The sequence below is a fragment of the Suncus etruscus genome, chromosome 4, assembly GCF_024139225.1.
Source record: "Suncus etruscus isolate mSunEtr1 chromosome 4, mSunEtr1.pri.cur, whole genome shotgun sequence".
Classification (NCBI taxonomy): Eukaryota; Metazoa; Chordata; class Mammalia; order Eulipotyphla; family Soricidae; genus Suncus; species Suncus etruscus.
Genome location: NC_064851.1, coordinates 2,263,135 through 2,287,445, shown reverse-complemented (window position 1 = coordinate 2,287,445; position 24,311 = coordinate 2,263,135). Strand labels below are relative to the sequence as shown.

Sequence of the window (24,311 nt, the reverse complement as noted above, 5' to 3'; positions counted from 1 at the left end):
GGGCCTGGGGGTAGGGACAGACGCTTCTTGGCAGCTGGGGGTGTGAGGGAACATTTGGGGACCCGAGTGCCTGGTCCCACGGCTCAGTGTGCCGCCTGCACCTCCGAAATCAGCCACGTGAGCATGACCAATTCCCCGCAGTTCGTGACAGGGAAATATAAAGCCATGAGGATCATTGGCGAAGGATCAGGGAGGTGGACAGGGGCCTCCCGAACCTGGCCTAACACAACTTCCACTTTCTGGAAGGTTCCGTGGTAGGGAGCACGTCATGATGACACAATCTTCCTCTCCCCAGGCCGACCTTCCACTTTGCCCAAGCCTGACCTTCTGTCCATCTCCCTGGCCGGCCTCCTGCTCTGAGTGGCTGCCTGGTCTGGCCCTGGCCTGGCCTTTCCCTAAGCCTCGCTCTGTGTGTGTGTGTGTGTGTGTGTGTGTGTGTGTGTGTGTGTGTGTGTGCTTGCTGAGGGGTGCTCATTGCTGGGGACCCCATGCCCTTCTGTGTGCTTGAACTCGCTTTGGGCTTACAAGCCCCATTTCTCTGACTTTTTCTCGTGGCTCACCATCGGTCCCATGCACATCTACGTTGTTTCTTGAGGCTGAACCAGGCAGGGACCGGGGCTTGGAGCCAAAACTACAGAATAGCGAAGGGCCATTCCTGCCTTTCACAGCTCACAGTGCCTGGTGACCATCTGTGGCCACCGAGTCACTCAGCGGGTGTCTTGGTACACACTACATCAGCCCCTCCCTCCTGTCTCTCTCTCCATCCCCTCTCTGTCTCTTCTTTTTCTTTCTTTCTTTCATTTCTCTCTTTCTTTGTTTCTTTCTTTGTTTCTTTCTTTCTTTCTTTCTCTCTCTCTTTCTTCCTTCCTTCCTTCCTTCCTCCTTCCTTCTTTCTTTCTTTCTTTCTTTCTTTCTTTCTTTCTTTCTTTCTTTCTTTCTTTCTTTCTTTCTTTCTTTCTTTCTTTCTTTCTTTCTTTCTTTCCTTTCTTTCTTTCTTTCTTTCTTTCTTTCTTTCTTTCTTTCTTTCTTTCTTTCTTTCTTTCTTTCTTTTTCTCAGTTTTTGGGCCACACCTGGCAGTGTTCAGGGGTTACTCCTGGCTCTATGCCCAGAAATCACTCTTGGCAGGCTCAGGAGACCATATGGGATGCTGGGATTCGAACCACCATCCTTCTGCTTGCAAGGCAAACACCTTACCTCCATGCTATCTCTTCAGCTTCTGTCTCTCTATTCTCTCTCTCTCCCTCTTTCCATCTCTCTCTCTCTCTCTCTCTCTCTCTCTCTCTCTCTCTCTCTCTCTCACATGGCCGTCGCCCTGGAGTTATATAAATCTATTTCCGCCTATTTTCTACATTGCACCCTATTTTTACATCTGAAAGTCAATTGCCCTTTAAAAATAATTGCTTTTTGGGGGCTGGAAAGATGGCATGGAGGTAAGGTGTTTGCCTTGCATGCAGAAGGACGGTGGTTCGAATCCGGGCATCCCATAGGGTCCCCTGAGCCTGTCAGGAGCGATTTCTGAGCCTAGTAGAGCCAGTAATAACCCGAGCGCTGGCAGGTGTGACCCCAAAACAAACAAACAAAATTGCTTTTAATGTTCATTTTGAGGGCCAGAAGGGACAGTCCAGCCCTCTGTGGCCCGCCCACCACGCATGCCCCGCCCCATTATTCATGCCCCGCCTATTTATTCTTCCATGCTCCACCCACTCCCTCCAAGATCCCACTAGATTTTCCGTGGCTGGCCCCGCCATTCCCTTGTCGCTCCTCCCACACCTCAGTGGCCCCCCACCCATACCCTCCATGGATACGCCCATTTTCTCCTAGGCCCCACCCACACCCCATAGCTCCCCCAATTCCACCCAGGCTCCGCCCGTCCTGTCAAAGCCCCCTTCCACATAGCCCCATCCCACACCCCCTGGCTCCCTGGTGCTCCACAGTCCCTGGGCAGCAGGAGGCTCTGGGCCTGCCACTGGGCTGCTGACTCAGGCCTTGCACCCCTGAGCTCAGGGACTGGGGTGCCACCGCCACCACCCCTGGGATGAGCCTAGACCCAGCTGCCTGGGATGCGGGGGCCCCAGCTCCAGCTTCTCCACTTCTGTTCCTGGAGGTCCCCTTCTCCCCTGCCTGGCAGCTGCGAGTCTCCTGCACCCTTCAGCACCGCCTCTTCTGCTCAGTGCTCGCTCTCCCACTACCCTCCTCCTCTCCTTAGTCCTCTACCCTCCTCTAGGCTGACCTGCAAGGCCCCACCCTGGTCCCCTCAGCCCTGACCCCACACCAGGACAGAGCTGACATCCTGGGCCCTCCTAGAGCTTCCAGTTTTGGGGTTCCCCCCATGGCTTATGGCTCCTCTCCACCCCATCCCAGTCTTCCCAGGCGCCTTCGCTGGTTTCTGGGGAGCTCGGTGCCCACCCTGGCTGTCGTTCTGCCTCAGATGCCCACGCCCCATCCATACGTCCAAGAGTGGAGGTTCAGGGGTGCAAGAGCACCCTGGCACCTGATGCAGTGGAGGGGCCTGGAGGAGGGGGGTGGAGAGCCCCAGAGCTGGAAGGTGGCCGGTGGGGTCTCCACAGGCTGCAGCAGGGCCAGGCCGGGTGCAAACAGCTCCTTCCAGGGACGGGGAACGGGCGATGCCTCGAAGGCCGGGGAGCCGGGTGCCCAGCTGCTTCCCGAAATAACCCAGGGGCAGACTTGGAAGCGGGGCTGCTTGCTGGAGCCGGAGCCGGGAAGCCCTGGGCCCGCCAGCCCGTTCTCGGAACAGATGGCGACAGGCAGGTTTTCTCATCCCCGTCAGCTGGCAAGAAAACAGCTTGTCTAGAGCAAAACGTGTGTGTGTGTGTGTGTGTGTGTGTGTGTGTGTGTGTGTGTGTGATATGCGTGTCTCCAATCTCCTCCTCCCCCTCTGCTAGCAGTGAAGCAGCCCTGCCCTCCCCCTCTTGCCTCCACCCATGTTCTAGACTCGACAGAGGCTCGAGACCAGCATTGGGCTTCCTTCTGTTCTGGTCTGGAGGCCCCTCTGGGGGACTCGGGGCCTGGGCCCTTGTCGGTTGCAAAGTGGGGTGTCCTGGGGGAGGATTCTCCAGGTTGCTCTGAGTTGCCCATCGTTGCCGAAATGCACTCCATGAGGTGGTCATGGCCTGGCGTGGGGAAGTGAGCACGCAACACACGCATACACTCTTTCATACTGTTAGGGTCTGGAGTCAAAGGGCGAGAACACACAATGAAAATAAGGCAAAGCAAGACTATTCCGCCAGCCACAAGCCCCAAACTGGCCAGAGGAGGTGACCCCCCCTCTTCCAAGTCACAAGCCAGTCTCTATAGAGAGTGATGAGGAGGTTCTGGCTTCGGATGATCTTTAGACATTGGCTGTTGGGGCTGAAGAGATAGCATGGAGCTAAGGCGTTTGCCTTGCATGCAGAAGAATGGTGGATTGAATCCCGGCATCCATAGGATCCCCCTTGAGCCTGCCAGGAGCAATTTCTAAGCAGAGAGCCAGGAGTGACCCCTGAGTGCTGCCGGTGTGACCCAACCCCCCAAAGACATTGGCTGTTGCCAAGGTCCCTTCCTACCGCTTCCTCCTTCGTGTCCTTTCCAGATAGGCTCCGTGGCATGGCCAGGTAGCTCAGGGCAGTGTTAATGGACATGTAGGGTTTAGTGGGAAGAGAAACCTAACATGGAACCCTTTACAAAATGGATCCTCCCAGTTTGCAACACAATGCAACACACAAACACTCACACATATACACAAACACACGCACACATGAACACGCTCAAACATGTGTGTATATATGTATACTCACACACATGAACACATGTGCACACATGGTCTTACACACACACACACACACACACACACACACCGACTTTAACACCTGGGCACTTCATCACACCCAGGATGCTCCTGACAGGATGGCTCTGAGCACCACCAATGCGAGCCCTGGGGGGTTAGGTGAGATGGGCTCCATACTGAGTGCTCCCAGGCTGGAGCACAGGGGCAGGGTAGGACAGTGGTTAGAGCAAGGCTGGGCGTGGCAAGTACGGAAGAATGTCACGACTCAGGGCAGGCCAACAGCCAGCTGGGGGCCCAGGAGAATGGTCTCAGGGGCCTGTTCTTCCCACTCGCTTTCTCGAGGAGACTCGGGAGTGGAGAATGGGGGGAGGTTCAGGCCCTGTGGCTCCCACGGGACCCCAGAGATGCTGGGGGGGTGGCACCAGGTCGTGCATCAAACCCAGATCAAGCACCTTATGGGTCCCAGCATGGTTTGTTCCAGCCCCCCAGACTGTCACTGTTGGGAGGACCCTGACCCCAGGAACCAGAGCTGCTATGGGGTCTCATTTGTTGAGCTGTAGGAGCTGAGACTTGGGGGCCACGAGGTCCCCTTTCAGGATCAAGATGCCTTGAAACCACAACGTCCCCAGTACAGCAGGAACTGGGGGGACTCTAAGGACAGGTAACGCACTTCCTGGTGGGGTGGCAGGAGTGGGGTTCCACAGCTCAGAGCCGAAGGGCAGAGACCCTCCCTCTGAAGAGTAAAAGTGGATGGGAAGGGTATCAAGAGCATAGCGGGGAGGGTTCCGTAGGGTCTCCAGAGCCCTCAGGAGTGATTCCTGAGCACAGAGCTCTGAGCACTGCTGTGTGGCCCCAAAAATAAAAGTGAATTAGGGCCCGGAGAGATAGCACAGCGGCGTTTTGCCTTGCAAGCAGCCGATCCAGGACCAAAGGTGGTTGGTTCGAATCCCGGTGTCCCATAGGGTCCCCTGTGCCTGTCAGGAGCAATTTCTGAGCAAACAGCCAGGAGGTAACCCATGAGCAAACGCCGGGTGTGGCCACAACCCTCCCCCAAAAAAATAAATAAATAAAAAAATAGTGAATTATACACACACGCTCATGTCCATGAAAATACAGGATCATGCAGAGGTCCCCTTACTTGCAAATGGACACTCACGCACACGATCTATACACACGTACAAACATGCACTGGGCTACGCATGCCTGCACCACCACAAATGCAATATCACAAACACGTGTGTGCAGCCCCCAGGGAGGAGGGGGAGTCTCGAAGGCGGAGGAGGAGGAGGAGAAGATGAAGGGCTTCGTGCTGGGTGTCCTGGGCTCCCTGTGCCCCAGATGGCACTGTGCACCCCCAGACATCGTGAACAAGGACCCCCGGACCACCCTGCAGCTGCTGTACTGCCTCCTCTGCAGGCACCAGCGGCGAGGACTCCCAGGCCCACTGCTCCCCCACCACCCCCCGCCCCCGAAAGCCAACTAGCCTAAGTGTCCCCAAAATGTTTCCCAGGCTTCAGGTCCTAGGAGGAGGCACGAGCCCCCCACCAATGTCTGTGACCCACCCACACCCTGTCTGCCACTGTCTCCCCTCTTCACACTCTAGACACACGGTGGCAGCCCCGTGGGCCTCGCCTCCCCTCTGTGAGTTCTCTCACTCTTTCGATTCAGATCTAACCCACAGCATCCCCCGATTCTAGGGCAAGTTCTGGGCGCCTTCTAGGAATAAAAAAAATATAAAGGCAAGTTTGGCAAAGGAAAGAGCTTCCCAGTACCCAGCCCCATCCAACTGTTGCAAAGAAAGAAGCGTGGTGGGCTGGTATTGGTAGTGAGCTCCCCATAGTGGGAGGCATTCAAGCAGTAGCTGAGCGAGCATGGGAGGAACATAACGGAGCAGGTTCGGGCTCGGACTCGGGGCAGCCACTGCACACCCAGGCCCCTCCACGGGCTCCACTCCCCAGTGGTCCCTCCCCTGCCTCCTTTCCTGCTTCGGGTGAGATGTACGTAGGGGTGCGACTGGCCCTCCCTGAGCCCCTCTCGGGCTGTTCTAGCCAACAAGAGCTGACGGCGCCCAGATGGGAGGCCCTCCGAGCGAAGACCAATATTTATTCACCATCAGACTTCAGGATTAGAGCGAGCCACAAATAGAAGTTTCCAGCGCGGGCCGTCACTGTGCCGCCTCGGGCTCCCGCACACGCACTGGCTCCTGTGGGGCCTGGCTGCTCCCGCGCTGGTCTGCGCACACGCCTCCGCATCCTGCCTTGCTCCCCATGTGCCCTGGGAGCAGTTCCCGGGAAGGGAGTATCAGGAAGAGCTTTTATTTATTATTTCTATCTTCTTTGTCTTCTTGGGTTGGGGGCCACACCCGGCTCTGCCCAGGGCATACTCCTGGCTCTGCACTCAAGAATCAGTCCAGCAGGCTCGGGGGGACCCTATGGCAAATGCCCCCTACCCACTGTGCTATCTGTTTTGGCCCTGTGTGGATGCCTTTTTACAAGGGGTTAAGGTACTAGCCGTACGCGTGCTGACTGGTCTAGGTTTGATCCTTAGCACTCCAGAGGGTCCCCTGAAACCCCCCACAGTAATGATTTCCAGAGCACAGAGCTGGGAGCAAGCCTCTGAGCACTGCCAAGCATGCCTGTTCCCCGAAATAGGAACAAACTGAAAGGCTTCTTAAAACTGTTCCCCTGAGACCCATGGGGGTGCCAAGCTCCAGTCCTGTCAGGGTCCCTCTTCGGTTTAGGGGTGTGGGGGGTGGGGAAGAGTCTCAGCAAGTGTCTACACTGGCCCCCTCATCCAGGCCTGGGAGGAGGGGGGGAGGTGGGATTCAACCAGATGACCCAGCTCCGCATAGACTCACATGATCCCGCACCTTGCTCAGCAAGGTCCTTCTTCCCTGCCCCGCCAAGCTCTTCTTGCTTTTTACCTGAGCACCTACAACCCTTCTGGCAGCCCCCCCCCCCCCCCCAAACCCCTCATCTTTGTGTTTGGTTTTGGTTTCCACTAGGGGGCCACATCTGGAGGTGCTCAGGGGCTGACTCCCGGCTCCAACCTCAAGAGTCACACCTGGTGGTGCTTGGGAACGGGGAACCACACCCAGGTTCGGCCACGTGCACGGCAAGTGCCCTGGCATTTGAACCTACTAAGTTTTGGGGTTCTTTGCTGTCAACCTTGAGGCTTCCCCACAGGCTTCATCTGTCTCACAACCACACAAAAACACCCCTCCTAGACTGTGGGCAGTGGTCTCCCCTACCTCATCCTCCCCACAGAGCACCCCCATACGCCAATAAAACCAAGCTGCCTTCTTGGTCCGGTTCCCGGCGCAAAACACTGATTTATTCACATTTTCCAGGAAGTCTTTCGGGGGATGGGGGGCTGCTATCGGATATAAAACTGTGATCAATTTTTCACTCTGCTCTTGGCTGTTCGCTCCTCTTCTCGACAAAGCCGTGTGGAAATCCTCCTAAATCCCCCCCGCAGAACTCCAAATTTATTCTCAAATCCTCGCCTGAAATCCCGCAAGGTGTTTGGGCTGGGCCTAGCCTGTCTGTTCCTGGGGAGCCAGGGGGGTCCTCGGCTGGAGCCGGCGTGGACCAACCGGCTGGGGAGGCCCGTCCTCTAGGGCTGAGGGATTTTTATGAGTCAGTCGCTTAATGGATTCGGTTTAATAAATAATTTAATCGTACCAAGTCGGAATACAAAACATGTTCCCCTTAAAGAGCAAAAGACATGAATTCTCAGAATGAATCACTCTTTTATTGCTTTCTTCGGAGACGCTTTTGAGTTTCCTTAAACATCTGTTGGAAAAGGCCATTTCGTTGTGATTCGCTCCCGAGGTAGGAGATCGATGGGTCCTGGGAAATAATGCAAAGGAGGCTCTGATGAGCACTCACACCCCCAAACTGGCACATGACAGACCAGGCTTCGGCTGACTTTTTTGTTTTGTTTCGGAGCCACACCCCATGATGCTCAGGGGTTACCCCTGGCTCTGAGCTCAGAAATAGCTCCTGGCTTCGGGGACCACATGGGACACCGGAGGTTGGAACTGCGGTTCATCCTAGGCTAGCATGCAAGGCAGATGCTGACTGCTTGTGCCACCGCTCCGGCTCCTTCAGCTCACTCTTGTCTACACCCTAAGACTCCCTTCATGTGAGCTTCACATGGTGCATTGGTTCTGGCTCACATTCCCCAACTTCCTGGAAGTGGCCTTAGGACCCCCGAGTCCATTGGGGGGGGCCTCCACCATAATCAAATGAAAGAAGGAATCAGGGGTTAGAGCGATAGTTACAAACGGTATAGGGCGTTTGCCTTGCACACAGCTGACCTGGGACGAACAGGGTTCGATCCCCCTGCATCCCATACGGTCCCCCAAACCTGTCAGGAGCAATTTCTGAGTGCAGAGCCCGGGGAACCCCTGACTGAGGACGATGTAGCCCAAAATCAACTAAAGAAAAGAAAATGACAAAAAAAAAAAAAAAGAATCACGGATAAATGTTGCTTTTGAAAACTGCACCCACACACATCTTAGACCAGCAACCAGATAAGTGGTTTTATACCGTATTTTGGGGTAATGTGGTTGAGGGGGGGTCACACACGGAGGTTGCTTAGGGGTTCCTCCTAGCTCTGTGACTCAGAAATCATTCCTGGCAGTGCTTAGGGGACCCTATGGGATGCCAGGGATTGAACCCTCAGGTCAGCCCGCCTGCAAGGCAAATTGTCCTCCCCGCTGTGCTCTCGCTCCAGCTTTCCTGGTTTTTTGTTGTATTTTTTTTTTATATATAAATAAATAAGACTTTGCCAGCTGCCTTTTTTCTTCCACCAACACAGGCAGTAGAACCTCGGAAAATGAGCCTTTGCTTTGTCCTGACAAAGCTCCAGCTCTGTAAACATTTCTAAAATTGGTGCCGTGGAATCCGACTGTGAGGTCACGGCCTTGGCAAAGCGCCGGGCAGGAGCATCCAGCTCAGTGACTGCCGCCCCCACTCGCAGTTTGAGTCCCCGCATGCCCGCACGCCCCTGGCCAGCACTGTTTGCCCACGGACACCGCGTCCCTTCTTGCCTCACTGAGGCCAGCCTGGGCTTGGGGTCATTTCCTGATTCTCAGGTCTCCCTCAGAGCATCAGCAGGAGTCAGGTGAGGAAAGGCCCACAGTCCGGCTCCTGTGCATGCAAACAAAAAAATCTCAAAAATCAAAGAAAAATTTCCCCCAGCTCTTTCAAAGCCTGGTTTTAGACTCCAGTTTAGACTGTCTTTGACTTGTCAACAGCCGGAGACAATGTGAGGGAAGGACAAGGTGATGTCTGGGGTCACATGTGCGTGGATCCTTCTGTGCCTGTTTGTCCCTCTTGGAAATCCCCCAGCTCACAGGACCCTCCTTGTCCAGCCCTCGTTGGGAGAAGCCAAATTCTCGCACCCCCCAAGGTAGCTTCTTAGTGGTGACACCTCAAAAAGTGACCCCCAAAGGATGAGTTCTTTAAACAAGGAAGAAACTAGAACTTAAAATCTAATTTTATTTTATTTGATTTAACTTTATTATTTTGATTTTTGAACCACACCTGGCAGTGCTCAGGGGTTCCTCTGGCTCTGTGCTCAGAAGAATCACTCCTGGCAGGCTCAGGAGACCATATGGGATGAAGGGTATTGAACCCGGACTCATCCCTGGTCAGCAGAGTGCAAGGCAAATGCCCTACCACTTCGATATCACTCTGGTCCCTGAAATTCAATTTTAAAATCTAGTTTGAAGTGGGGGGCGCGAAGCAACAGCACAGTGGGAAGGGTATTTGCCTTGCAGGCAGCAGACCCAGGTTCAATCCACAGAATCCAACAGGGTCCCTTGAGCACACCCTAGAGCAGGGGTTCTTCAAACTACAGCCCCGCGGGCCACATGCGGCCCGCAGAGGAGTCTGATCCGGCTCTCGAGCATTGAGAGCAGCTGTCTGGTTGCAAGATACCTGCCTGCATATACACTCAGTGTATATCCAATTATTCAGGAACCATGCACTCAAAATGGTAACCATCTTTTGGTAGCACTTATGCCTCGTGAACAGACTTTTTCAAGAATGAAACATCTGAAAATCTCCAACCCAGATCAAGATTAACTGATGCCACTTGCATCACTTGTTACGGCTGGCAGTGACAAATATGGAACCGGACATTGAACCATCTCTTTAGCCAAAAGGCAGGCCCACCGTTCCAATTGAAATACTGGTGCAAGACCTGTTTATTTATAAATGGTTTTCATTTTATTTATATAAGATATATGCAGTGTGAGTAGGAATTAGTTAGCTACATATAGTCGGCCCTCCAGCTCTCTAAGGGACCCATAATCTGGACCCCACCTTTAAAAAGTTTGAAGACCCCTGACCTAGAGTGATACCTGAGCACACAGCTAGAAGAACCCCTGAATGTCACCGGGTGTGGCCTCCAAAATAAATCCAGAAACTGCCGGAGTACTCCCCAGGAACTGTGCATAGCTCAGAAAAACATAGGGCAGAAACCTTCCAGAAAAATGTGCTCTGGCCATCTCAGAAGCTACGCCCACCCTCACCCCCACAGAAGGAGCCCCCATTCAAGTGTGTGTCTTCTTGGGGTCCTCCCACCCCCTTAAAAGATGGCACTGTCCACGCATGTCCAAGCTGGACCATACTCGGGATTGGTAAGGGGCCAGAATTTGGCAAATGTGTCCTTTGCAGCGTGCTGGGGAAGCAGAGACTGAGTCCGAGGAAAACACCAATATATTCTGGTGGCTTATAAACAAGCCTGAAGCCTGCTGGGCCTTCCTTCCAGCAGCTGCATCTTAGGATCAATACCGGTGTCTGCACAGAGCGTGCGTTTGGGGGTTCAGAAAGCAGCCGGCTTCCCACCCAGTGATCCCCTGTTGGCTATCTGTGCCTCGAGGACAGACAACTTGGGTTCCAACAGGCTTATTCAACCTTTGGCTGGGCCCAGCACTGGCATGTTCCACAGTAGGAAGAAGATTAAGAATCTGTTTTCCCACCCAGGAAGGTTTGGAAGCTCGGACCCTTTTCTGCCCAAAGGCTAATAGGAGTTGCTCTCCTTGCAGCTCTTTGGGGAATCTTTGTTCCACTTCCCACCAGTATGAGGATGATCTTCCCATAACTTTCCTCTTGAATGGCTTGGTAGTGGCTCTTCTGTTTCTATTGGGTTGTTTTATTCCCTTTTTTCTGGGGGGGGGCACACCCCATTGATGCTCAGGGGTTACTCCTGGCTATGCGCTCAGAAATTGCCCCTGGCTTGGGGGAACCATAGGGGTCGCCAGGGGATTTGAACTGCGTTCTGTAACTAGGCTAGTGCTTGCAAGGTAGATAGATGCCTTACCTCTAGCGCCACTGCTCTGGCCCCTATTCGCCCCCCCCCCCTTTTTTTTTTTTTCAGGCCACACCCATTTGATGCTCAGAGTTTACTCCTGGCTAAGTGCTCAGAAATTGCCCCTGGCTTGGAGGGACACATATGGGATGCCGGGGGATCGAACACGGTCGAGAATCTTTCCTTGGCTAGCGCTTTGCAATACAGACACCTTACCTCTAGCGCCACTTGCCGCCGCCCCCCCCCCCCCCCCATTCTCTTTTTAAATGCAGGGTTTGTTGGGTTTGTTAAAACTTTATTTATTTATTTATCTATTTTTGGATTTTGGGCCACACCCAATGGTCACATCTGGCTCTGCGCTCAGAAATCACCCCTGGCAGGTTCGGTGGACCATATTGGATGCCCTAAATCGAAACCAGGTTCATCCCAAGTTGGCCTCGTGCAAGGCTTTACAGCTTTACCGCTGTGCTATATCACTCAGGTCCCATTTTTTGTTTGTTTTGTTTTGTTTTTGTTTTGGGGCCATACCCGACCGCAGTCAGGGACTACTCCTGACTCAGTGCTCAGGAATCACTCCTGGAGGACTCCTGGGACCACATGGGATGCCGGGGATGGAACCCAGTCAGCAGTGTACAAGGCAAATGCCCTCCCCGCTGCACTATTGCTCCAGCCCCTTTCATATTGATTTCGGGTCACAGCAGGTGGCACTCAGGGATGAGTCCTGGTTCTGCACCCAGAAATCACTCCTTGGCTGTGCTCAGGGGACCTTCTGCAGTGCGGGGGAAGGAACCCAGGTTAGCGGGAAGTGGCTTTCCCACCACCCTCTCTCTCTTTCTTGCAGTGCCTGTGAGGTATTTTGCATCCCTTCCAGGGCGGAGGGTCTGCAGAGAAATCAGGGTCTGCTGGGGAATACGGGGGGGGGGGGGGCTCCGCAGCATCCCAGGCTGTCAGGCGTGGAAGAGGCTTGTCTGCCGCTTCTCATGGTCTCTGTTATCAGGTTTGGGCAAGTGTTCTTGCCGGCCCGGCGCCTGCAATTCTGTCGGAGCGTGATTGGAGGGTGACGCCCCTGGAATTATTTTTCTGTCTGTGTTTTTCTCTTTCAGACACCGACTGCAAGCTGGGCTATTATTTTCTGACACTAAACCAAGCTGACGTCCCGGCTAACCTGGCCGGCTGCTGCCGGATCCCATGGACTCTGCAGCCCAGAGTGGGCCAGGGCAAACATGGTCGGCTTTGGGGAGAGGGTGGGAGCTGGCCCTGACAATTGTGGGGGGGGGGGAACCTTTCCACACGCCTCTCCTGCCTCTTTCTCTCTTCCCCTCCACCCCCGGCTTCAGAAGAGCCCGAGTCTGATTTACATAATTGCATCTCTAATATCAACCTCGATTTTTTGTTTCCTCCGCCAGAACGCGACTCGTGGGGATTTCGATTTATTGAATAAATTCTACGGCTCTCAGAGTCCCACGTTTTTGACTATCAGTGTGGAGAACCTTAATCTTTCGGCTTAGAGAATGATCCATTTCCTTCCCAATTTTGCACGCTTTCCATTACAGCCCTTCTTAACATTCTCTTAATGGCCTTTTAAAATATTGGCTCTATCTTTCTGTTAGCTGGGCTCTTTTATGTTTTGTTTTGCATTTTTGATTTGGGGCCACACTCAGTGGCACCTAGGGGTTCCTCCTGCTCTGCCTTCAGAATCAATCCTGGCAGACTCAGGGAAACCCTATGGGATGCTGGGGGTCAGCCGCATGCAAGGCATGCTGTGTTCTTGCTCCTGCCCTGGGGCTCTTATTTTTCTACAATGAGTTTGTCTTTATTTTTTTTTCTTACCGGGTTTTCACTCATTCCCTCTCTCCTCTATACTATGTACATTATTTTTTTAGCTTTTTTTTTGGGGGGGGGGGCACACACGGTGACACTCAAGGGTTACTCCTGGCTCTGTGCTCAGAAATCACTCCTGGCTTGGGGGACCATAAGGGACACTGAGGATCGAACCAGGTCTGTCCTGGGTCAGCTAAGTGCAAGGCAAATGCCCTACTGCTACGCTGTCGCTCCGTCCCCTCCTGTGTACATTTTATTATTATCTATTTGAGTTCAGGGGGCCCCACCCAGTGGTATTTGAGCTTTACTACTCCTGGTGGTGCCAGGGTGGGGTTGAGGCTGACCATGTGCAGGGCAAATGTCTTGCCCGCCAGACTGTCTCTTTGGAAACTGTTGTTGGAGCTGGTGTGTCCTTCAACTGTGACGTGCTCCAGGCGGGCACTGACGTCACATCTGCTCTACTGTCACATCCCCTACAAGTGCCTTTTCTTTTACTTTGCTCAGATTTCCCCCCAATCTGGCAACAGAAGCCTTGGATTTCAATTGTTTATATTTCTCCTTGCAATTTCACGGTGCCCAAGTTCCTGGGATTTCTCTGGTTTGCTTTTTCTGTTGTTTGTTTGGGGGTTACACTCAGTGGTGCTCAAGAGTACCTCTTGTCTCTGCTCAGGAATCACTCTGTGCTCAGGGGACCATATGGGATGCTGGGGATCGAACCCAGGTTGGTTGCATGCAAGGCCAACGCCTTCCTTGATGTTTTGTGATGGCACCGATGGCATTTTCATTGACTTCTATTTTGGTTGGGGGGCCACACCCTGTGGTGATCAGGACTGGTGGTACCCAGGGGACTCTAGGGATGCTGGGATGGAGCCCAGGTCAGCCACGAGCAACGTAAGCACCCCTCCCCGCTGTCCTGCCTGGCCCTGAATGTGGTTGGCGGATGTTCCAGCCACAGGGGGTCACGGGGCCTTCTCACCATCGTCTCTGACCCTGGATCTGATGGTTCTGGAGTGTTGGATGTGATATCCGAGAGAGACGCAGGAGTCTGCCTGTCCTTCCTCCCGTTTCGTTTTTTTCGTTTGTTTTTTGGGTCACATCTGGCAGCACTCAGGGGTTTCTCCCGGCTCTGCGCTCAGAAATCGCTCCTGGCAGGCTCAGGACACCATATGAGATGCTGGGATTTGAACCACCGACCTTCTGCATGCCAAGGCAAATGCTTTACCCTCCATGCTATCTCTCCGGCCCCTTCCTCCCGTTTCTTTCACTCACATTCATGTTTAATAAAAATTGGAGACTTTTGTTCCGCTATTAAACTTTTTCATTGTGTCTACTTGGTTATTTTTTTAAATGGTTTATTTAAATCAGGGGCCCTAAAATACAGCCTGGGGGTCACTATTCATAGTTACTTTGTTTTGTTTTTTGGTTTTGGGCCACACCTGGGGCCGCTCAGTGTCTACTCCTGGCTCTGTGCTCAGAAATAGCTCCTGGCAGGCTTGGGGAGATCATATGGGATGCCAGAGATCCAACCCGGGTCTGTCACTGGTCAGCAGTGTGCAAGGCAAATACCCTACCACTGTGCTGTCACTCCAGCCCCATAGTTGTTTTGTGTGTGTGTGTGTGTGTGTGTGTGTGTGTGTGTGTGTGTGTGTGTGTGTTGGTTTTTTTTTTTTTTTTTGCTGCTTTTTTGTTTTGGGGCCACACCTGGTGACACTCAGAGGTTACTCCTGACCTATGTGCTCAGAAATCGCTCCTGGTTTGGGGTACCTTATGGTATGCCGGGGATCGAACCGCGGTCCGTCCTAAGCTAGTGTGTGAAAGTCAGATCCCTTACGCCCTGCACTACTATTCTGCCCCCCCCCCCATAGTTATTTTTGTTTGTTTTTATTTTTTGGTTTTTGGGCCACACCCGGCGGTGCTCAGGGGTCACTCCTGGCTGTCTGCTCAGAAATAGCTCCTGCCAGGCACGGGGGACCCTATGGGACACCGGGATTCGAACCAACCACCTTTGGTCCTGGATCGGCTGCTTGCAAGGCAAACGCTGCTGTGCTATCTCTCCGGGCCCCCCCATAGTTATTTTTTAAACTCTAGTCTGGCCCTCCAACAGCCTGAGGGACAGTGAACTGGCCCCGTTTAAAAAGTTTGAGAGGACTGGCCTTAGCTCAGCGGTTACTTCGAGGTCACAAAGCTTTGCTTTGAAACCTATCACCTCTGGTGGTTCGAGTCCCGCGGGTGCTATCCAGTCCTTTTAAGAAAAGAAAAAAAAATGTTTGAGAGCCCTGACTTAAATAGATTTTATACACTCCCCCAGCAGAAATGGCTCGTAGAGTGGGGAGGGCAAGACAGGAAGTGGGTGTCCCCACCCCAAGGTGCATGGTCTTGGCACCTGGAGTCTAATCCTGTCTTCTTTTTTTTGGGGGGGGGGTCACACCCGGCGGTGCTCAGGGGTTCCTCCTGGCTGTCTGCTCAGAAATAGCTCCTGGCAGGCACGGGGGACCCTATGGGACACCGGGATTCGAACCAACCACCTTTGGTCCTGGATCGGCTGCTTGCAAGGCAAACGCCGCTGTGCTATCTCTCCGGGCCCAACCAATATGGCTTCTTGAGCAGGAGCTAAGCTGAGTCCTAGGGCAACTGTTGTACCCACCCAGCCCGAGCTCACGGTGCCCAGGGCAGGCTGGCAGCAGGGATCCTCACCCTTCCACTTCCTGCCTGGGTTCTCTTGGTCACCAGCTCCCCGGACCCCCAAAATCATCTGCCCCTTTTGCAGGCTCTCCCCTCATCCACTGGTGCTCCCAACCTTTCTGCCCGTGTTTGGCTCTGTTTGTACTCTGAGGTCTTCCTGATGCCCCCGATAGTGCCCCTGAGTGGACCCTGCACAGCCGGAGAGTCCCATCCACAGCTGCACAGAAAGGCTGGAGGCCAGTGGGGTACAGAGAACAGTGGGGGACACTGCTTTATTCAAACTAAGACTCTTATAAAAACACGGTATAGAAGACACGGGACGCGTTCTCGGCTGAACGTGAGGTGTCGGGGGCAGAGGGAGGGTCATCGCCAAGACTGTGGGGTTTTGGTTTCTCCGCTCCTCGGCTCCCAGGGCTGCCCACGCCTGCCTATGCTGACTAGGAGATGTGCACGGCTGCTTCCTAGGGTTCGAGCCCCGGTTCTCAGGCCTCAGCGAGCTTTCCATGGACTCAATCAAATTCCAGAGAGAAAATGTACAATGGGGAGACCCAGGCCAGGGTTCCGGGTCCGAGGGGTGGCCCAGGGTCATCAGCTCACCCCAGCACGGGAACGGGGACCCCTGCGCTGGCTCGTCCTTGGGCCTCTGGGTAGGAGCTAGGACATCCACAGGTCTCCCATCACTGATCTTCCTGCTCACGGCAGAGTCGGCAGAAGTGGGGCCCCAGGAGACGTGGATATGACCGTGTTGTGAGTGACACCCCCTGGCACGGGGGCTCTGCAGCGGCCCTGAACTTCTGTCTGCCCAGGGCAAGAGAGTGAGGGCTTTGACGCATTGAAAGAAGTTCTGGGGCCAGTGACCCCACAGTCCTCGGTGCTCGCTCGTCGAATATTGCTCAAGGACCAGCTGTCTGGCAAGGCCACGGACTAGAAACCTGGTTGGGGGGGGCGGTTTGGTGTCACCTTCAAAGCTGATTTCCCATAGGACCCCCTCGGGCTAGTGAATCCCGGAAGTGAGGGTCTGACCACATCGGCATAACTTTCCAGGGGGCCATAGCAGGAAAAACCCCCAACAATGGGGGGAAGGACCGAGGAAGCTGTTTCCAGGTGGCACAACTTCCACACACAGGCATGGACAAGGAGGGCTGTCTGTTGGGGGCTACTAGCAAGCCCTCACCTATGGGCCCATCTCTGCGCTCTCAGGACTGATCTCAGGGCTCCCGGTGAGCCTGGAGGCTTCTCTGGGTCCCCCAAATCTGCAAACACCCTCCTGCAGTGATCCCCTCCCCTATGCCCCCATCCTGGGGTCCCAATTTACCTGACAAAGGTACCCCTATCCCTGCTAGTGCTGGGAAGCAGCAAGACAGTGGTCACACCTTGGTCTCCTTCTGCGGGAGGAGTGTGAGTTTGAGCGTGCACACAGGCGTGCTTGGATGTGCGCTTGCGCATTTCTGAGTTGTGTGTGCACAGTGGGGACTTGCACTCGTGAGTGTGGGTGTGAGTGTGAGCCTTGTTTCCTGCAGGTCCGGGTGGGCCGACCCCCCAGGCGAGGTGTGTGGAGCATTCTGGCCACGAGCAAAGGCCGGAGGCCACAGGCACAGAGGGCAGAAGAGGGTCTGACGAGGGCCATGCCCTTGCCCCTCCTCACCAGACTTTGGGATCCATCCCTGGAATGGAGGACCTATCTCGGGGATGTCCTGAGGGTGGGGAGGGGGCCAAAATGATGGGTATAGGCTTCTAGAACCGTCCAGAACTCTCCAGAACTTTCTAGAACTTTTGAGAACTTTCCAGGATCTTCTAGGACCTTCTCTTTGGCCTTTGCCATCCTGTCCAGCCAAGACCCGTATGTCTGTCTCCTGCCCTGGGCTGGCTCCTTGTGACTGAACCGGACTCGCAGATGGATCCAGGCTGAGATGCCAGCAAAGAGGTGCAATAGGGGCTGAGGGTGGAGACCTCTCCTTTGGACACCCACAGCTAGTGCCCTGTCCTGTTCCGAATCATTTCTGAGGGGCCAGACATACACACCCTCCTAGGTGGACCCAGGGAAGCAGGAAGACTTCTAGCTTAGTGCTCACCCTGTGAGAACACATCCCTGTTTCTTCTATTTCATCCCTCTCTGGTCTCTCCGAACTCCCAACATTCCCTGAAAACACAGCAGGGTCTGCCCGCGCCCCAACACCATCCTGGGCCTGGTGACAAGAGGCTAGACTTAAGAGGTGACCTCAGCCCATCTGCCACCTCAGGGGGTCGCAGAAAAGCCACCCACTGAAAAGCACCCCCCAAACCACACATGTGCTCACTCACATTCGGGTCTGGATGCCAGAGCAGGTGGGCCCCTGTGGGAGCCAAAGACGGGGCTCCCTTTACACACAGACCCACCCTCGGGCCAACCCAGCCCCAGGAGGGCCTTGAGCTCATACGTGTCCCCTCTTGGAGCCCCCAGCAGCTCGCTGGTGCCTGGGCAGCTCTGAGCCCCTCCCTGCACCCCATCCCCACCCGGGTCAGCTCATGAGCGGAGAAGTCTGGGGCCGAGTGGGCGCCTGGGGGACACGTGCCCCTGGCTACCGCCAAGACCGCCTGCCCCGGCTCTCGCTGGCATCCGTCGAGGCAGGTGCTGTTCCGGGTCTCAGCTCCCTCGTCCTGAGGCTCGGCTCGTACCCGGGCTTTCTGGGGGAGCAGAAACAGGCAAAGTCACTCACTGGGCATCTCCCTAGGGCCCCTGAGAAGGAGCCTAAGGGAGCCTGAGACAAGTCTGTGCTTTGGAATTTTCCCTCCCTCCTGGCTTTGTTCTGGCTTTCCCAAACCTCCCCCAGCAGACCGTAGTTCAATCCCAATGTCCCCCCAGAACTGCTGAGAACAAACATCACCTCCCTCCCCAGATGCTTGACTGGCCTCTGGCCAAGCTGGACCAGACACAGACCCTAGACCCCTTTTTCCCACAGCAGTAGGGCATTTGCCTTGCATGCGGTGACCTGGACGGACCATGGTTGGATCCCCCGAGTCTCATATGGTCCCCCAAGCCAGGAGCGATTTCTGAGCACATAGCCAGGAGTAACCCCTGAGCACTGCCAGTGTGGCCCAAAATAAACAAACAAAAAAACACCCCCCTAAATGAGTTCACATCTTCTCATCAGCCGTCTCCCCTCTGATCCTTCCTTAGTTTGGGTCTGAGTTTATCAAAATCATCAAAGTTGGTTTGTTTTTTGTTCGATTTGGGCCACACCCGGTGGTGCTCAGGGATCACTCCTGGCAGGCTCAGGGGACCCTAGGGGATGCCGGGGATTGAACCCTGGTCCACCGTGTGCAAGGCAAACACCACCCCTACCATACCGTGTCTCCAGCCTTCATCAATTTCTGTCCTCATTACAGTGAAATGTAGTTTCATTTCTCTCTTCCTCTAGCCTGTGTCTCTGCCTTGTCTATTGTAGTGCTTTGACTGACATGGTTTCACCTCCTTGTTTCACAGCCGAATTACACCCCATTGTGCGTACACGCCCCCTCCCAGCCTCCTTATCCACTCAGCCATCAGTTGGCTGCTGGAATTTTTCATAACTTCGCTATTGTGACTAGCACTGCAATAAATAGGCCGATGGTTAGAACTTTCTGGAGCGGGAATTTCCATGTCTTTGGGGAGATGCGTGATGTGCCGGCTGGGTGGGGGGGGACCATCTGACTCTGAGGCGAGCAGCCAGACAAACAAGCAAGCAGCCCCCCCTCACCCCAAATCATTGTGCACAGGAGCTGCCCAGGGTGCTGCACAAAACAAAGGAAGAAAAAGCGCCAGAGAAGACACTAAGGACAGTGAGGAGCAGGTGGGAACAGAGAAAAACTCAAGAAGGGAATCGGCAAGAGGGTATCTTGGACCCATCCGTGAGACACCAGAGGGGTCAGAGAAACCAAACGGGCTAGCGAGCACCCACCGCCCATCTTCACGAAGCTGGCAGACACGGTCACCATGATAACTTTTCACCATTTATTTTCACCTCAAAGGTGTCCTGGCTGGATCCTGACCCCCACGGGTGGACTTGGGATTGTCTAGCACAGAACCCTGAAAGTCTGTGGAATGTCCCATGGGGAAAGATGTTAGAGGCCTCTGCAGTGCTAACAGGTGGTCCGTGGTAAATAGAGAGGAACATGTTAGAGGACTGTTGGGTTAATCAGCTTTCAACTTAAACTACTATGGAGTATTGGCCTTCACCCTTAACAATGATGGCTTCCTCTCTTACATGTCAAAGACCCACCTGGGTGGGAAGAATGTCTAGATGGGTTCTTTACCTTAGTTCACCCCATCCATGGGGGTGGTTCTGTCTTCCCAATAAATACTGCCATCCTGGCCAGCCTCTCTCTCATTCCACCTGGTGAAAAGATCCTCGGACCTGGGGCTGGCGAGGTGGCGCTAGAGGTAAGGTGTCTGCCTTGCAAGAGCTAGCCAAGGAAGGACCACGGTTCAATCCCCCCAGTGTCCCATATGGTCCCCCCCCCAAGCCAGGGGCAATTTCTGAGCGCTTAGCCAGGAGTAACCCCTGAGCATCAAACGGGTGTGGCCCCCCAAACCTCCCCCCCAAAAAAAGATCCTCGGACCCATGTTTCACCTCTTTTCATCCTGGTTTAAATTATTTCCTGTAGTGGGCTTGCTCCAGACCCGCTTTCCCTTCCCCATAGAATTACAGCATGTGGATCTATTCACGGAGGGGGGTTCAAAGAAGGTTCTAAAATAGCTGGAACTTTCGGCATCACCTTGCACCCCCTCCTGGGGAGAGAGAGGCTGAGGCTGGGTCCAACGACCCAGTGAACTGACCAACAGAGGTGTCCTGTGCCCGGTAGGAGCCCAGGGAAAGGCACTGTAGACCAAGCTGGCAAAGCTTCAGAACTGGTCATACTTGAAGAATGGTGGGCAGAGGGACCCAGAGCTCCCCACACCCTGCCCTATTTTATTAGCGTACTCTCTTCTAGGGTGTCTGTTGACTGGGGGTGAAGTGCTGCTCTGAGCTCTGGACGCTGCCCTCAAATATAATAAATTTGTGGGGACTGTTCAAAACAAGAGACACCGCCCCAAACCCCAACTCAGCACCCCGGGGACACTCCTGCTGCTGGGCTGAGTTCACCTCTATACATGGGACAAAGCCCGGGGACGCCCATCTGCTGTCTCACTCCCCAGAGTCTGCCTCCAGGCCACTGTCCCCTTTGCACTGAGTGAGTGGGTGAAGCAGAAACTCAAACCATGGGTGGGACAGTGAACACATGTCTTGCACACGGTCAGCCCAAGTTCGATTTCGGGGACCCTGTATTGTCCCCTACTAGGAGTAATCCCTGAGCACAAAGCCAAGAGTCAGTCCTGAGCACTCCCAGGTTTGGCTCCAAAGCAAAGCGAAACAAAACAAAACAAAACAAAACAAAACCCAGAAGGGCCAGAACTGGCATCAGTCACAGACGGGGCTGGCGCTGAGATGGCAGAAGGGAATGTGTGTGAACTTCTTCATGTATATTTGGACATCCAGAGAAACATTCAGAGATTTATGAAAATGAGAGACAGAAAGAGAAATCGATATGATGGTATCTTCAGCTAAAGTCTCGTGGTGTAAGGAGGGAAAGGAGAACTTTCTAGTCCGGCAGTGTTGGGAACAAGGTGAGAATAAATATGGTGTAGAGAGCGGACGAGATTTCACAGCACAATCTGAGCATGAAGAGAACCATGGGACCAAAAGCACAGCTTTCCAAATTGTCAGAAGACATATACACAAAAAATAAAACAAAGAAAACAGACACCATATGGTGACAGCAGAAAAGCTATAAAAGCCCAGAGCGGCCTATAAACTCGACAACAGAGCTAGGACCAAATGGATCTGCTGTCTGTGTCACGGGGCTGAGCCAGACACACTCCACTGAAGAAAAAAAAGATGCAGGTCTGCTGGATTAACCCCTGAGACCCGGCAGAAATGGAAAGTTCCTGAAGGGTGGAAATTCAGAGGATGATGTTCTGGAAGGATCCATGGCTTGTGATGCTTTGAGTTAGGCAGTCTTTAGCTGCCTAATGGGCAAAGGGGTCAAGTGGTATCAGGTGTTGAACAAAAGGAAAGGAAAGGAAAGGAAAGGAAAGGAAAGGAAAGGAAAGGAAAGGAAAGGAAAGGAAAGGAAAGGAAAGGACAGGAAAGGAAAGGAAAGGAAAGGAAAGGAAAGGAAAGGAAAGGAAAGGAAAGGAAAGGAAAGGAAAGGAAAGGAAAGGAAAGGAAAGGAAAGGAAAGGAAAGGAAAGGAAAGGAAAGGAAAGGAAAGGAAAGGAAAGGAAAGGAAAGGAAAGGAAAGGAAAGGAAAGGAAAGGAAAGGAAAGGAAAGGAAAGGAAAGGAAAGGAAAGGAAAGGAAAGGAAAGGAAAGGAAAGGAAAGGAAAGGAAAGGAAAGGAAAGGAAAGGAAAGGAAAGGAAAGGAAAGGAAAGGAAAGGAAAGGAAAGGAAAGGAAAGGAAAGGAAAGGAAAGGAAAGGAAAGGAAAGGAAAGGAAAAGGAAAGGAAAGGAAAGGAAAGGAAAGGAAAGGAAAGGAAAGGAAAGGAAAGGAAAGGAAAGGAAAGGAAAGGAAAGGAAAGGAAAGGAAAGGAAAGGAAAGGAAAGGAAAGGAAAGGAAAGGAAAGGAAAGGAAAGGAAAGGAAAGGAAAGGAAAGGAAGGAAAGGAAAGGAAAGGAAAGGAAAAGGAAAGGAAGGAAAGGAAAGGACAGGACAGGAAAGGAAAGGAAAGGAAAGGAAAGGAAAGGAAAGGAAAGGAGGGAGGGAAGAAGGAAAGAGGGAAGGAAGGAAGGACAAGAAAGAAGGAAAGAAAGAGAAAAAAGAAAGAACAAGAAAGGTGGGCCCGGAGAGATAGCACAGCGGCGTTTGCCTTGCAAGCAGCTGATCCAGGACCAAAGGTGGTTGGTTCGAATCCCGGTGTCCCATATGGTCCCCCGTGCCTGCCAGGAGCTATTTCTGAGCAGACAGCCAGGAGTAACCCTTGAGCAACGCCGGGTGTGGCCCAAAAACCAAAAAAAAAAAAAAAGAAGAAGGAAGGGAAGGAAGGAGGAAAGGAAGGACAGAAGAAAGAAAAGGGAAAAAGAAAGAAAAAGGAAGAAAGAGAATAAGGAAGAATGAACAATGGACAAAAGAAAATAAAAGGAAGGAAAACAGAAAAACAGAAGAAAAAGGGACAGAGAAAAAAGATAATGAATGAAAAGAAAAAGAAAAGAGAAAGGGAAGGAATGAAAAAGAATTAAAAAAGAGAGAAATAGAGTGAAAGAAAGAAAAAAAGAGAAGGGAAGAAGGAAAGTTGTAAAATCAAAGAAACTGGGTCCTGGTGGAACATGAGGGAAGCACCTGAAAGGCAGGTGAGTGGGGAGGGAGAACAGGGAGAAGGAAAGCTGTGGGAACCCAGCATCACCTGGTGCCTGAGCACAGGGAAGCAAGCACCAAGTGAGCAAACACAGACAGCCAAGGAGCCAGGCCAGCTGGGAAAGGGGAGGAAACGGTGCTGGGAAACCATTAGCACCCTCACACCGACCAGCCTGGGCACCCTTCAGCAGGCAAAGTTTAAAGGAAAAACAAACAAGCAAACAAATCCATGACGCCGAGGATTTGGGGAGTCACCGAGCTCATTAATTAATATTCTGCCCAGGTGTCGCACAGAATCTGTTTGGCTGTTGTTCAAAACACACACACACGCAAAGGCTCAAGCTGCAGAGAAAGTCTATTTCTCGTGGAAGTCGGCCAAAGTGCTCTGATCCAGAGTAAGAAAAACAAAACCGCCATGTGAATAGACTCAGTAATGAGAGAGAGAGAGAGAGAGAGAGAGAGAGAGAGAGAGAGAGAGAGAGAGAGAGAGAGAGAGAGAGAGAGAGAGAGAGAGAACCGAGACTGCAGGTCACCCAGCAAGGAAGAAATGAAGGCCTTGTGTTTTAGAAGTTGAGGTACAGGGATGCAGCCAAGGCAATGCTCAGAGGAGAATTCATAGCCCAGATTGTGCTGTCAATAAACCACAGAATGAGAATTTAACTGCATGACTCAAAAAATTGAGGAAAGAGGGACCGGAGAGATAGCATGGAGGTAAGGTGTTTGCCTTGCATGCCGAAGGACCATGGTTCGAATCCCGGCATCCCATATGGTCCCCTGAGCCTTCCAGGAGCAGTTTCTGAGTGTAGAGCCATGAGGAACCCCTGAGCGCTGCCGGGTGTGACTCCCAAAAAAATTGAGGAAAGAGGGGCGAGAGCATAGTGGGGAGGGTGTTTGCCTTGCACGTAGTCGATCCGAGTTTGATCCCTGGCATTCTATATAAACTCCTGAGTCTGCCAGGAGTAACTTCTGAGCACAGAATCAGGAGTAACTACTGAGCATTGCCAAGTTGTGGGTGCCCACCCCCCAAAATAAAGTTAGAAACAAAAAACAAATAAATCCAGGATGGTAGCATGGAGCCATTGGTAAATGGATAAAATAAAAAAAAATGTGAGGAAAAAAAAACAGAACGAGGAAGGAAGGAAGTCTGTTTCATCAAATTGTGAATTTTTGCTTGTTTGTTTGGATTATAAGAGTAGTCTTCTCCTGAGCACTGACCCCAGAGCATTCTTCCTGGCCTCTTCCTGCTCTGTCCTTCCCCCTCACCTCACCTCCTCCTCTCCTGCATCCTCCCCCCCACCCCTGGGGTCACAACACCCTCACCCCTCACCCGGACTCCCTTTTCACCCCGAACTT

At 53.0% G+C, this 24,311-nt stretch overlaps 2 protein-coding genes across 3 annotated transcripts in view; one reads left to right on the top strand and one right to left on the bottom strand.

Moving 5' to 3' along the window:
• The window catches only part of PARVB (parvin beta), a 98,627-nt gene that overhangs the window by 48,300 nt on the left and 26,016 nt on the right, over positions 1-24,311 (top strand). The gene's annotated exons all lie outside the window — the stretch shown is intronic.
• The window catches only part of SHISAL1 (shisa like 1), a 31,350-nt gene continuing 24,622 nt past the window's right edge, over positions 17,584-24,311 (bottom strand). For both annotated transcript variants that reach the window (XM_049771713.1, XM_049771714.1), the window contains exon 5: positions 17,584-18,275. In XM_049771713.1, the coding sequence (XP_049627670.1) occupies position 18,275 (1 nt within the window). In that variant the 3' untranslated portion in view covers positions 17,584-18,274. The remainder of the gene's footprint in view (positions 18,276-24,311) is intronic.